General features: G+C 51.9%; 7 protein-coding genes across 7 annotated transcripts; 2 read left to right on the top strand and 5 right to left on the bottom strand.

The window, feature by feature from the left end:
• Position 1: 1 nt before the first annotated feature.
• Positions 2–2,198, bottom strand: EDD37DRAFT_635856 (acyl-CoA synthetase). Its single transcript, XM_062816938.1, has 2 exons — positions 1,680–2,198; positions 2–1,623 (listed from the first exon to the last, which is right to left on the bottom strand). Exons 1-2 carry the CDS (start codon positions 2,035–2,037, stop codon positions 149–151), a joined length of 1,833 nt encoding a protein of 610 aa, XP_062668646.1. The 5' UTR covers positions 2,038–2,198; the 3' UTR covers positions 2–148.
• Positions 2,199–2,448: 250 nt separating this feature from the next.
• Positions 2,449–4,428, bottom strand: EDD37DRAFT_683526 (1-phosphatidylinositol-4,5-bisphosphate phosphodiesterase; the record flags this gene model as incomplete). Its single annotated transcript, XM_062819837.1, has 2 exons — positions 3,705–4,428; positions 2,449–3,681 (listed from the first exon to the last, which is right to left on the bottom strand). Exons 1-2 carry the CDS (start codon positions 4,209–4,211, stop codon positions 2,449–2,451), a joined length of 1,740 nt encoding a protein of 579 aa, XP_062668645.1. The 5' UTR covers positions 4,212–4,428.
• Positions 4,429–4,741: 313 nt separating this feature from the next.
• EDD37DRAFT_652014 (uncharacterized protein) lies at positions 4,742–5,405 on the top strand (the record flags this gene model as incomplete). Its single annotated transcript, XM_062818420.1, has 3 exons — positions 4,742–4,801; positions 4,860–5,255; positions 5,307–5,405. The coding sequence occupies 3 exons, from the start codon at positions 4,742–4,744 to the stop codon at positions 5,403–5,405; spliced, it is 555 nt and encodes a 184-aa protein (XP_062668644.1).
• Positions 5,406–5,760: 355 nt separating this feature from the next.
• EDD37DRAFT_566464 (uncharacterized protein) lies at positions 5,761–7,208 on the bottom strand (the record flags this gene model as incomplete). Its single annotated transcript, XM_062814098.1, has 6 exons — positions 5,761–5,842; positions 5,898–5,971; positions 6,022–6,909; positions 6,965–7,012; positions 7,068–7,112; positions 7,164–7,208. 6 exons carry the CDS (start codon positions 7,206–7,208, stop codon positions 5,761–5,763), a joined length of 1,182 nt encoding a protein of 393 aa, XP_062668643.1.
• An 833-nt stretch (positions 7,209–8,041) lies between these two features.
• EDD37DRAFT_683513 (uncharacterized protein) lies at positions 8,042–8,913 on the bottom strand (the record flags this gene model as incomplete). Its single annotated transcript, XM_062819836.1, has 1 exon — positions 8,042–8,913. The coding sequence occupies one exon, from the start codon at positions 8,911–8,913 to the stop codon at positions 8,074–8,076; it is 840 nt and encodes a 279-aa protein (XP_062668642.1). The 3' UTR covers positions 8,042–8,073.
• A 589-nt stretch (positions 8,914–9,502) lies between these two features.
• Positions 9,503–10,049, top strand: EDD37DRAFT_652012 (bola protein; the record flags this gene model as incomplete). The annotated part of the gene is made up of 3 exons (XM_062818419.1): positions 9,503–9,550; positions 9,705–9,811; positions 9,878–10,049. The coding sequence occupies 3 exons, from the start codon at positions 9,503–9,505 to the stop codon at positions 10,047–10,049; spliced, it is 327 nt and encodes a 108-aa protein (XP_062668641.1).
• Positions 10,050–10,834: 785 nt separating this feature from the next.
• Positions 10,835–12,271, bottom strand: EDD37DRAFT_489784 (syntaxin 1B/2/3/4). Its single transcript, XM_062813323.1, has 3 exons — positions 11,804–12,271; positions 11,008–11,747; positions 10,835–10,953 (listed from the first exon to the last, which is right to left on the bottom strand). The coding sequence occupies exons 1-3, from the start codon at positions 12,090–12,092 to the stop codon at positions 10,915–10,917; spliced, it is 1,068 nt and encodes a 355-aa protein (XP_062668640.1). The 5' UTR covers positions 12,093–12,271; the 3' UTR covers positions 10,835–10,914.
• Between the last annotated feature and the right edge of the window lie 614 nt (positions 12,272–12,885).

Raw genomic sequence — 12,885 nt, 5'->3', positions numbered from 1 at the left:
CTAAAAGTGATCTTTCAACATACTTTTTTCTCTGTGGCTGTGACTGGAATAGTTGTGCTTGATTACGCTCACGCCTACGCTGAATGTTCAAATGGGAAAATCCGTTTAGCCAACAACTTTTCTTTGTCACCTTTTTGATCCCGTCATCTCATTCGAAAACATCCTTGATGAGTGTCTTCTTATTGACCTTCCCCATCGCATTCCTAGGAATCGCCTTCACAACCCTCAGCTCCTGCGGAATCTTATAATTCGCCAACCTATCCTTCATCGCTCTCCTCAAGTCCATGACGCCCCATTGCTTGCCACCCCTGCCGCCCGTCAAGCCTGCCTCACTTAGAACAACCACCGCCGCGACTTTCTGGCCCCATTGCTCCGAGGGCAACCCGACGACAGCAGCCTCCTCGATCTCCGGCAAAGAAAGCAATTCACGTTCGATCTCCAGGGCCGACACCTTCTCGCCGCCCGTCTTGATTATGTCGACGCTCTTGCGGCCTCGGATAAAGTACATTGGGCCTTTCGCCCAAGACTGTTCTAAACCCTTGCCTGCACCTTCGACGACCTGTCGCACAGCCACGTCACCGGTCTTGAACCACTTACCACCCCCATCATCACTTTCCACAAACTCCTCCGCCGTGGCTTTCGGGTTACGAAAGTATTCCTTGAAGATTGTTGGTCCCCTCAATTGAATCTCGCCCTCGCGTACTCGGCCGTCGTTGTCAAGCTCCTCGCCCAATCCAATGACTTCGCCCGTCTCGCTTTCGACAAGCCGAGCCTCCACGGAGGGTAAAGGCCAGCCGACGCTGCCGTCGACACGATCTTCGAACGCCAAACCACAGGACAGCGCCATACCGACCTCCGTCATGCCGTAGCGCTCAAGTAAGATGTTGCCGCCGCTCAACTCGGTCCAGGCCGCTTTCGTGGGCGTCGGCAATGCTGCAGACCCTGAGATGTTCAGCCTCATGTACTGCGGCGTTATGGCCGTGCGGGTCGCTTCTTGCATCTCAGGACTTAGTGTTGGGTGTGACGCAATGAGTCGGTTGTATACGGTCGGTACGGCAGTCAGGAACGTTATTGGCGGTTTGGACGGTGATGATTGGGGAAAGAAAGGCATGGCGAGACGTTTCCACACGGTATCCGCGTTGAAGGGGTAAGCAAATTCCACAGCCGCTCCAGCCAGCAATGGTGTGAAAAGTGCGTTAATCGTGCCATGGATGTGGTGGAGCGGGAGAACATGTAGGAGAAGATCGGACGGTGTATACTCCCATGCTTCGATCAAAGACCTTGCTTGTGCTATCATCGTCGGCACGGACAGGATTACGCCCTTTGGCCGGTTCGTCGTGCCCGACGTGTAGAGCATGAAACCCCCCTTGTCGACCGAGCTGGAGCTGAAGTTGACATCCCCCGCCGACGCTGCTCCGGTCTCGATCTTGCTTAGGATTTCCAACTTTGGGGTATAATTCAAGCCTTCTTTGACCACCTCTCTAGCTTTCTCTTGGAACTTCTCCGTCGCCAGGAACAATGCTGCCTCGCTGTTCTCGAGGACGTACCGTAACTCCGAGTTGGGGTGGGTGTGGGCCAGAGGCAGGGCGATGGCGTCGTGAGACAGGATAGAAAGGAACGTCACTTTATGGGGTGTCAATGTACTTTGTCGGCGTAAAAGGTAGGAAACGCTCCCGCACCCACATAGTCGTAGCCATTCTCGGCCAAAAAGGCTACTCTTTCCCCGGCAAGGGGTCGCCCATTGACCATGGCAGTCAGGTTATCTTTTGCCGCAGCGACATCATGGAGCAGGCTGCCATAGCAGAAACTGCGATTGGATGCGCTATGGATGATGGCCGGACTTTTTGGGTCGTGTTTGGCAATAGCCTCGAATATAGGCGACGATGGGAGTGTAGAGGCCGACCGCCGATGGACGGTGCTGTGTCCATTTCCATAGAAAGGAATGAACGACCTTGGAGCTCTGGTTAATGTTATGAGGCTACATCTGGAATGAGATAGGACATTGTTCAGTCGGGAGGTTAGGATGACAGAGCGCATCCCGCGGACATCGTTGAGCTCGTTTTAGGAACTTCGTGTCAGCTACAAGCATAAGTTGAGGCGGAATCAAATCGAGAAAGGCTCCAGCCTGTTGTGTGTAATTGATATCAGCACCAAAAATGCGGTGTTAGTGAGGCTTTGTTGCGAAAACTTGGGGTCTTCTCCATGATGATCATCGTTGACGCAGTCTTCGGCTGCGCCCCGGCCCTAAGTCAAGTTGCCTTACTTAGCCGATTTAAGCGAACCCAGAGCCGCGGTACCCGCCTACAAGATTCGAGCTGCTAACGAATGCCTGTCCCCTACGACGACGAGTATGGAGGTGCAAAGAGCCTTGCAGCACAACGATAGTCGAGTCAACAGCCAGCCAAACGTTCGTCATTTCTATCATGGCCGGTAAAGTACCGTATACGATCAAATCTCGTCAACCTCTATCTTCACGAGCAAAGAGCACGTCGTCTCCCGTCCCTTCAGATCCAGCATGCGGATAAAACTCCAGCCAGGAGTCGCGTACATTAACCTCACCGTGGAGACCGCAAACTTTGGATTCTTTGCAAAAGCGTCATCGCTCTTGATGAGCATACGCAGGAAGATCAACTCGTTCTCGTCAAATTCCCACTCCAACGTCTCATCCCAGACAGGGTCTTTGGCCAAAGGGTTCTCGCCCGCATGGAGAAACCCGAGCTTATGCTCCTTGTACGGCGCGGTCTTGTGCTTGGCCGGGCCATCTTGCTGATCATCAGGATGAAACAGTGTGCACGTCAGGTAAGGCTTGATATCCTCTGGTTTGCGACCCGCAGGAATCGGCACATTTGTCGCCCCTGCGGCATGAAGGCGGAGTCTCTTCCTCTTCTCAATGGTCAGTTTTCCACTGCCTCCCGAGCGTAGCTCCGCGGGCTTCAAGACAAAGCCATCCGAACCAGCAAAGAGAGCCTCGTTCAGCTGTAAAGGAGCGGCAAAAGTCTGCCAATTGAGCGCGCAGATATGAGCCCCGACCGCCCAAAAGGGGACCGGGTTGAGATTGTTCGAGTTTATCCTCGTGCCTTTCGGGTAGACACGCATCATGTTATGAGCGTTGTGGCGGGCGATCTTGTCGCTTTCAGCGGGCAAATGAGCCTGCAGCCCGGTCTCGGATATGTTGATGAGGTGGTGGTGTGGGTCTGTGATCCCAACCTCGCTGTACCAGGAGTTGTCCGCAGGCTTGATAGACTGAGCATAAACACCTAGCTCGGCCAGTTCCGGGGTGATGGCAGTAGCAGGGGCGGACTTCTCGTTCTCTTCGTAGATTTTCCGCGCCTCTCTATCCTCTTCCGTTTCGTCCCCGGCACTTGGCCCAGCTTCCTGCTCGACCTTGTCCTTGGGCTCGTTGGGATAGTGGTACTCCACGATGACAACGATTTTGGCAGCGAGCTCTGCAAGTGTCACATGCTCCCCGGTCCCTTGCTGCTCTTCGTGGCCTTTCTCCCGGATACATTTGCTTAGTAGACGATCACCCCAGACTTCTTCCATAATGTTCACCAGACGCAACTGGCCTTTGGCACCACAGTGATTTTCGAGAGACAAGAAAATAGGGCCAGATCGAGTTCCTGGCTCATTGCCAGCCTGTGCTTCCTCTCTGTCGACAAAGTCTCGCATCGTTTCGCATACCTTGCGAAAGGGTAATTGGAGACCAGAGTATAGCCATGTGTGACTTTTGGCTCTTCTGGGTCTTTTTCATTGTCCCATGCATCAATCTCGACACAGCGGGCTCCGGCATTCAGTGCTGTCTCATAGCCCTTCGTTGAAGATGTACCATAGAGCTGCTGACCTACCAAATATGTGTTATGACTTGAGCTGATGAAGTACTCTGGTAAAGGATACGATCTGTCACTGACAGTTGCTGGGACATTGATGTGCGGCTTGTCGATGAGTTCTTTTAGAGCTGGAGGTATCTGATCTGGAGTATCGACGCCAGCGTCCTCCGAGGAAAGGACATTCTGGCTGACGAGAAATGATCTCAACGCGTGGCTGACTGTGAGCTGATTCCTTGTGATGTCGCTTTGCCTGGCAGCGTGACCGCCTCCTGCAACCGTGGAGGAGTCGACTTCATCACCCTTGTCCTCTTCATCAACTTTATTTCTGGCCTTGGAGAAAGGTTTGAGGTTACCGAGCCGTTCAGACAACCCCGACAGAGACATGATGTGATTGATGATATCCTAGAATGCAGAATTGGTCGTGTGAGAGGTCTGTAGGTGAGACTTACGCGGCCCCTTGAGTACATATATAGTGTAGTCTTGTGTCACTTCTACCATTGGCTACACCGTTATGCAGGTCCATGACCTGAAAGTCAAATGCGTTTCCTGGGGTGGATGACGTAGGTCACCCGTTGTAGCAACAGTGCCCTCTGTGTGTGCCACGACTTACCAAACATTCCGACGCTTGTGATGCTTTGAGGTGGCGGTGACCATGAATCAAGAAACTCATGGTGTGATCTCCCAGGTGACACGCCACAAGGACCTCAACTTCGAGAACGTTGAAAGCATTTCGAAATATTCATGCCCCTCACACCTCACAGACAGAAATGACGTAGTACGACATTAAGATGATATCAGGCAGGCTCTATGCACAACGTGTTCGCAACATCTCCCTGTTGACTGCCACTAATACTCACACTGGCAATCAAACAAACGAGCCGATTTCAGTGAGCCAGATACAAACGTAACTCAACATGGGTGCCGACAAGTATCCTCCTGCGGTGATGACTACCGAGCAAACCCCAGAAGAAGAGGTATGTTAGGAACGGTCAACACTTTATCAGTCACTGATTCGTATTTCTTGTCCTCAAGCGCAACATTGGAGTTTGCAAGGAGTATATGTCCATAGCCTATTCACCCACCGAGAACAAGGGTGGTGACTCCGTTCGTCATCTGTGCCACGAAGATAGCTGGTTCTGGTCACCAGCGACATTCCCCGGCGCTGAAACACCAATGGACTATGCGACCTCGCATTCAGTAGTCATGCAGAGCGTAAACGACCTCCACATCATCCGCTTCGACCAAGTCTTCGCCAAGAACGGCCACGTCCTCCTAAGATATACTGCCGAAGGCAGCCACTCTGGAAAGCCGTACAAAGGTATTCCAGCATCCGGGAAACATGCCAGATGGTGTGCAGCCGCCATTTTCGAGGTGCATGACGGCAAGATCAAGAGTTTCACCAAGGATTGGGACCAGAAGACCATGCAGGTAATTTTTGGACCACATCGTGCACTTTATACATCGCTGATTTGACGGTAGATACAACTCGGCTGGGCGCCAGTCAACGAGAGCAGTGACCCAAGGTGGAATGCCGATGCTTTAGCGAATCCTGAGCGCTCCAGGACGCAGAAGGAGTAGTGAGACGAAGACGCGCTGAAGTGTGACGTCGAGCCTGTCTCCAGAAAAAGTGGCACTATCTGACCGCTGTTGCTCCTCAGGTTCAGGTAGATAATATTCCATGTTGTCATCCCGGAGTCCTTCGCAAGCAGCCATATAGCCCTAGCTCTTCACAGAAAGAGAGGTCTCCACCTGTACCGTATAGCCTTACTAGCTTACTGTCAAGGCACCGGCTGTCGTGAACTTGCTGGACTGTTACCTTATCTCTCCGATGCATTCCCTGTCAGATGGTGCCACTTTTTCTGGAAATAGGCTCGACGTCTATCAAATGAGTGTCTGGCGTTGCATCTGGGCGAATAGCGCAGGACCGGCAGCATTACAAGTGATACTGCTGAGGGCTGTTGATCTCAACACCATGCCTTTTCCAGATACCTTCAACGCCCATGTCCTCTTGGCCACTGCTTTCGTGTCAGTCTGCTCGTTATTGATGCCGTACGAGACATGGTAACTTACTCGTCTTTCTCCATGACTGTGGGCTCAGTTTCCCCTTGCGCTTTGTTGGGATTGCGGAATATGACATTCGCTTTCTGCTCATCTCGTCAGCGTATTTCTTACCATATACGAAGTCCCGCCTCACCATGCCCAGAGAAAGATGGATGCCTGCAGGTCCAGGTACGTATTTCTCTGTGGGTTCTCGCCCTTCAATCAGGGCCTGGACATTCTTCGCAACAACAGCCGCCTGCGCAACTCCTGGCCGTGCGGCTTTATGAGCCCCCGTGTCAGCGATATCGCCAACGGCGAACAGATGAGGATATTTTTCATCCAGGAACTGCAGAGTAGATCGAACACGGATGTAGCCGTTCTCCGGGTTGATGACAGTGTTGGGCACTTCAGGATCCAACGCGGCCACTAGGCTGTTGTTAGGAGTCTGGCCGGTGGCCAGTATCACGAATTCGGTCGATACCTTTTGTCCGTTCGTGAGCTCTACCTCGAACGGAGAGCCATTGTTCGGAAATCCACCTGATGGTATCTTGACTCGGGCACCAGTGATGACGTTGACGCCCAGCTTATCAAAGCGTTTCTGGACGAGGTCATGGAACTTGTGGTGGTATTGAGGCATCAGATGCACCCTCGAATGGACCACGGTGATCTGCTTGTCGGGGTAGTATTCCTTCAGATCTGTCGCCATTTGGACGCCAACGGCGCCACCGCCAACAATGAGGATGGACTTCGCCTGCTTGACACTGTTCTGGTGCTGCTTCAAATACTCCACGGAGGATTGCTTGTCGTCCTTGCTCATCGCCGCTGGCTTAGAGAGTAACGTCCCTGTGGCAACCGTCAAGTACTCGAAAGGTATTTGGTCGGACCCCTCCCATTCCCGATCAAGCTTGACATGCTGAGGCTGCAGCGACAGGACTCGTGCGTGGACAACGGCATGCTCGGCAGAGTTCGGCACCGACGAGAACAGACCCTTGTAGGGGACAAACGCCTTGTGCTCATGATTTGGAACGATTGCAAATCGAGGCTGCCTATATCAGCCTCACTACCCATAACGAACGATTCAGCTCAGCAATACTCACGAAGGTGAATAGATGGTGGAAGTGACTGTGAGGCTCGATCAGCAGTACCTGGGCATTGTAAGTACACTCTGGTCCTACGTACACTTCGAGTAGGCTGACGAACCCTATGCGTACTGGGGACCACCTTCGCCAGCTCTTGGGCTGTAGCCTGCAGGGAGTTAATCGGGCTGAGTCAGCCAGGGGATAGTGGGAGGCTTACTCGCCCGACATAGGATCCACCAACAACCACCACGTTCTTGACCATTTTCGTGATCATGAAGATGAGCTCCTAACAAAATCAATGATCTCGTCACGGAGGTTATGTGAAGTCTCAAGGCTCTGAGGTATTCGGTCGTTGGCGGCAAGGCGGTTGTTAAATAGAGCAAACGGAACAACTTCCGCAGGACTCGTGTCTGCTTATCTGATCAGATAAGATCTTTGCCCTCCGCATCTTCCGCAACCACCGAGACCGAACTTTGGAGCCGAAGTGCGAGGCGTCTCGGCCGTGGCCCCTATTTCACTTGAGACAGGGCAACATGAGCCATGTTCCAGGACTGCAGCCAAAAGAGTCTACAGAAGTCGGCACGCGGCACGGTCAGCATGACATGCGTGTAGTGACTGCATATTCTGCACGCACTCAGATCGATCTCCAAGCCTATGCCACTATGTTTGAATCTTCCATTTCCCGACCCACGAAGCACTTCGGAGAGGCGGATCGAAGAGAACCTCAATGGATTTCGTATTGACTGGGCACTCCGGTCTGCTGACCCTGAGAAAGATTTCAAACCACCTGGATGTGTGAGCGCGCCTGGATAGACGACACTGAGTACACAAAGCGCCAAGCAGGCTTGCTGTGAATGGCATTCTGCTGGAATATGTGGCTTTCTACTTTCTCGAAGTTGAGATCTCAGAGTCTTCAAAGTCGCTGTCTCTTGCGTGACCTATCTGCGAACGAGACATATGAAATGGTAACCCAAGGACGTGCCTCATCAAGGCTTTCGCAACTTGTACTGCTGACAGTGCTGGACACAGGAGGTGGTTTGTACCCAGGCGGCAACCACACGCAACAGTATCTCCCGCTCAGCATCATTCAGCAAAGCATAGATACTTGACTAATTCTATGAGAAGGTCTATTCTGCTCGACTTTGAGCAGCTGGTACTGGACGCCGGGAATGAACTTCAACCGCGTGTCGTTGGAAGATCCAAGGGCCCGTGACTTGCCGCAAACTCTTGCTCTTCTGACAACACCGGCTGACTATCATGCTTTTGCTTGTATCCTGTGGGTCGGTGGTTGACTTCTCTTCGCCAGCCAGCTCGTATGGAGGTATGACCTGCTCCATTCCTTCAACTTCATCGCGTGCCTGTACAGTGCTTGTGGCTGTACGTCTCTTAGAATACCGTATTCCAAAGCAAAATGCCACACAGAAAAGGATAGCAGCGCCTGCCCCAGCGCCCACGCCGATTCCAGCTTTTGAACCTGAGCTCAGGTCAGGCTCGGAGCTTTGGTTGGCCAAGCTGACAGATGAGGGAGATGTCGTTGTACTCATCGTAGTGGTACCATGATCGTTGGTGATGGGTGCCGATGTTCCCGCCGGATTCGCGAATGTCACCGTTATTAATGTGCTCTCTCCTGGTGCAAAGGTCTTGCCTGAAGGACAGACCCCAAAATAGTAGCTGAATTCAGGGTAACAAAGTAAACTCGCCCAAGCCTCCATTTGACCACAGCCGACCGTGTCGCAAGCTTCGAAGGCACAATGACCAACGCCGTTGATGTAAGTTCCATTCGGGCAGGTACATTGTGCGCTGCCATTGTTGCAGTTTGGAGGAAAGGGGAATAGGCAGTTCAGCGCACATGAAGGGATGCCGAGGACATTGGTCACGTTGCGTGTGTCCACGTCCGACGCCACGATCAGCGGTAGGCCGACAAAGACTGCGATAAGCAGGTAACACTTTCGAAGTAGGAACGCCATTGTGGGATACTGGGCATGAATACAGACTTACACGACCTTTGCGAGGGCATCGCGCTCTTTTCATACAGAGCAGATCAAGTACTGTGGAATCTCCGCCGATTTTAGTACGTGCAGGGTCATCATAGTCAGGACAGGTTTACGAATAGCGTTCGTAGAACAGGAGCTTTTTGCATGTTGGTAGTCATGACATGAACCAGCATCGAAGCAAGGCACTGGCCCACCAAGAATCGCAACCGACCTCGCCGGCAGTGGTTGTGACCAGGATCTGATGCCCCTAGGGGGTTTACTTTGATATCATTCTGGACGCGAACAGTTTTAGGAAGGTGTACTAACTTGATCTGTCATGCGTTGGTTCTGTCTTCAGCCCTTGACATGGGTAACGAGGTAATCACCGGTAAGTTGGTCTGCTTGCAAAAGCCAATCACCGGCCTTATACATTACGTAAGCACACTGGTGGTCAAATATCCGACCTCATATTCCACACGACCCTCCTCGTCCAGTAACCCCTCTTGCACAAACTCATCATGACCCAATGAGACGCTATCTGACACCTCAGAGCTCTCTCGGGCGATCTATCCTGCACCTGAGAATGGCGAGCACATCAATTACGCCGATGGAGGACGCTATCCGCAGAAAGGTAAGTCAATCCAGCATCATCGTTGACACGAAGCCTTGTTGTTATTGCATCGCATACCCTGGTTGACGCAGCGTCAAACATTGATTTCGATGACGCGCGAGGACTTGTACAGCCCCCACAAGCAGGATCACTGACATCCCTTCTCACGAAACAGGTGATCGAAGCGTTCAGCCCAACGGACCTGAAGATCCGAAATGATTCCCATCTTCACTCCCACCACAGAGCCATGGCGGGCAGTACCTCGCAAGAGACTCATTTCTAGTAAGTCTATATCACCTGCCCCGTTTATCCCTGTTCTGTGGAACATCTGCTAACCAAACATATAAGTCTAGAAATAACGTCCCCATCATTCACGTCCAAGCCTCAACCCGCCCGCCACCGCATGGTCTACAGCCAGCTCAAGGACGAAATGGCTCAAGAAGGTGGCATCCACGCGCTCCAGCTCCGCACCAAAACGCCCGAAGAAGAAGAGCGACTGAAAGGCAAAGCTTCTTCATGACCCGCCTATGCGACGAGCGTTTGTTGTCAGTCCTTCGAGCAGTGTATTGTTGCCTCAGCCAAGCACTCGCTATGGGCGACGTCAATCCAGCCAAGGGTGACTGCAGTCTCGTGGTTGGATCCGCAGACTGTGCGAATTGCGGTCCTCACGATCCCCGGAGAGAGCCATAGTCATTGTCATCTCAAATTCTCGGCAGGCTCGTCATCTAACGGATCATCGTGCCTTGGACGGCTTTGGGGTGTATGAGGGATCGAAGTTGAAAGACACGGCAAATCTTGAATCGCTGTGGGACTACTTACGATGATGGTAGAGCATACATGTAAAAACGCTAGAGATCAGACTCATGATTCCAATCATTTCGATTCTCCTTTGAAGCTCGATCTCATCGATGCTGAAAAATGCAAGCATCAACGGGAGCCCGGAAGTCTGTAGGAGATTATTAAAGGTAGTCTGTCTAGGGTTTGCTGTACAATATCACCAACCGAGCCAACAATTTAACAAAACAAGAACGCTTCGCGCCGGCTTTTTTCTGGACATATAAGAGTCTGGCACCTGAACAGCACTTGGAGCTTTCTGGCTGCCGTTCCCGCCTACTGCGCACTCACTGATGCGCCACTGGAGGCCTTCAAGGCCCTCACAAGAATTTTCTGAGATGTGAGATTGAGGTTCGTCTCGCCAACGTCGGACCAATAGTTTTCCATGCATATGGTACGCCTTGTGGAAAACTCACGATTGACCCTGGGATGGACACTGTAGTCCTTAGGCAGGACGCAATGGCATTCCCACAGATTGAATAGAAAGGGTGCGCCAGAAGAGTCGCTGTTATCTGAGTCACCGGAAGACTTCTATTTTCCACGCCCGAATACTACACCAAGGACAATCGCAAGGATGATAATGATGAGCACTGGAAATTGATTAGGATGAGCTTGCATTTCGGATGGGGATGATACTGACCGACGATACCCAAACAAATCCACTTCTTTCTTCGGGCAGCTCGGGCTTTCTTGACTGCTCCGTCAAGTTCCACGTTGGCCTTAGAGACGTGCTCAGTGACCTCTTCTCCTCGTTGTTCAATCTGCGTGACTGCGGGCTCTTGCTGTACCACCAAAGCCTCAAGATCCTGGAAGAGTTGTGCAAGCTCAATCATTTGTCTTTCAATCTTCTGAATATCTTCATGACGTTGAGAAACGTTCCTTGCGACGGTCTGCGCCTCACCACGACGGTCGCTTTGGATAAGAGCTGAGCTGAAAATCTGCTGATTGTTGGGATCTTCGACAGCTTCACGAACCTCAGCATCTGAAGCATCTGGACGGACAATGCGATACTGTCGGGCCATTTGCTCTTGCGACGCCTTTCTGAACTCTCGCTCAACCTGCTGGTATTGGTTGATCGCAGTCTTCAGTCTTCGGTCAACCTTGCCAACTTGTGGCGCGTTGCGAGGATTGCCCGACTCGGGTTGTTGCTTGATGTTTTTCACTCGGCTGACAAGGCCTCTGTACTTGGTCATAATGTTTTCTCCGGTTCGGTCGACTTCGATGCGTAGAGGCGATTGCGCAGACGTGTTTGTGTCGGCCAGATAGCGGGATTGAAGGCCTTTAAGACGTTGTAGGTCGGCTTCGATCTCGTCAATTGCCTGGTCAACACCTCGACATTCATTGAGGATTCGATTGGGGTCGTTGCCGTTCATGTTTCGCATCTCTGTTATGTCGGGTCAGCCGGATTCAGCATTTCAGTATTCAATCATAAGTTTGTACCGTAACCGCCAGTCCGCTGCTCTTCATCAGCATAGTAGCTGCCATCTTGACCTTGACCTTGTGGTTGTGCTTGCGCTTGTGGTCGACCAGCACTGTAGCCTTGTCCTTGTCGGTCGTTGTAGCCTTGACCACCGCCATTGTAGCCTCCCTCAGTGACCTGATCGTATGGGTTGCCCCCTTGTCCGTAGGGGTTATAGGTGCCGTAGGCTTGATTGCCTTGCTGGCTGTAGTTCTGATTGTACTGAAAGCTGTCAGCGACCGCATTCGAAATGACAGTGTTGCTATGCATAGGCAGTTCACACCACTCACGGGGCTCTGGCTACTCGATAAGAGAGGATATTGAGACTGGTGGACTTACACTCATGATGACAGGAGGATGAAAAGGATGCTAGAGAAGTCCAGCTGAAGATTCGTGGGAATTGCTGTATTACTCCAGAGAGTTACAGGAACGGGATGCCGAAAAGGTGCTGAACGACTATCGATGCGCACGAAAAGGTGCGCGTCACGATATGATCGATGTTCGAAGGGTGATGCTGGTAAGAACAACCTAGAGTTTAAGGATTGAACCCGGATTGAATGCAAGGCAGTTGGATGAGGTGAGAAGAAATGTAGAAAGGGTGCTAGTTTAGCTGGGTGATCACAATCCGATCAGCTCGGCTCGTGGTGAGAAGGAAGTCGCGCGGCGGGAGAGAGTCTGGGCGGAGACAGCAGCCTAGAGCCGTGCAAGAGAAATGCTAATGCCTGACAGTGGCATGTACGGCAGCCCGCAGCTGAGGGACCGCCCATTGGGGGGCTGTGTGATAGCATTGGTTAAACGTTCTTAGGTTCTCCGACCCTCTTTTGCTTCTTGCCCCGTGCTTTTCGCCCACTCAACTTGTCAAAACCAATTCTTTTGCAACAGTCAGCATCTAACCCCTTTCCGCCCTAATTTTCCAACTGAGGCCAGCCACAACTGATTGTTGTAACCACTTTTTTGTGAACTGACTAAACTATCTTTGACCCTGCTTGGTCAGAACCAATGAATCCTACACAATCTCCTTTAGCAGAGAGAAAGCGATTGGCCTCACTTGCACAATAGGCCG

Source organism: Exophiala viscosa, assembly GCF_022695815.1.
Source record: "Exophiala viscosa unplaced genomic scaffold EDD37scaffold_8, whole genome shotgun sequence".
Taxonomy (NCBI): domain Eukaryota; kingdom Fungi; phylum Ascomycota; class Eurotiomycetes; order Chaetothyriales; family Herpotrichiellaceae; genus Exophiala; species Exophiala viscosa.
The sequence above is the reverse complement of the archived record's forward strand: the minus strand, read 5'-3'. Positions and strand labels throughout refer to the sequence as shown.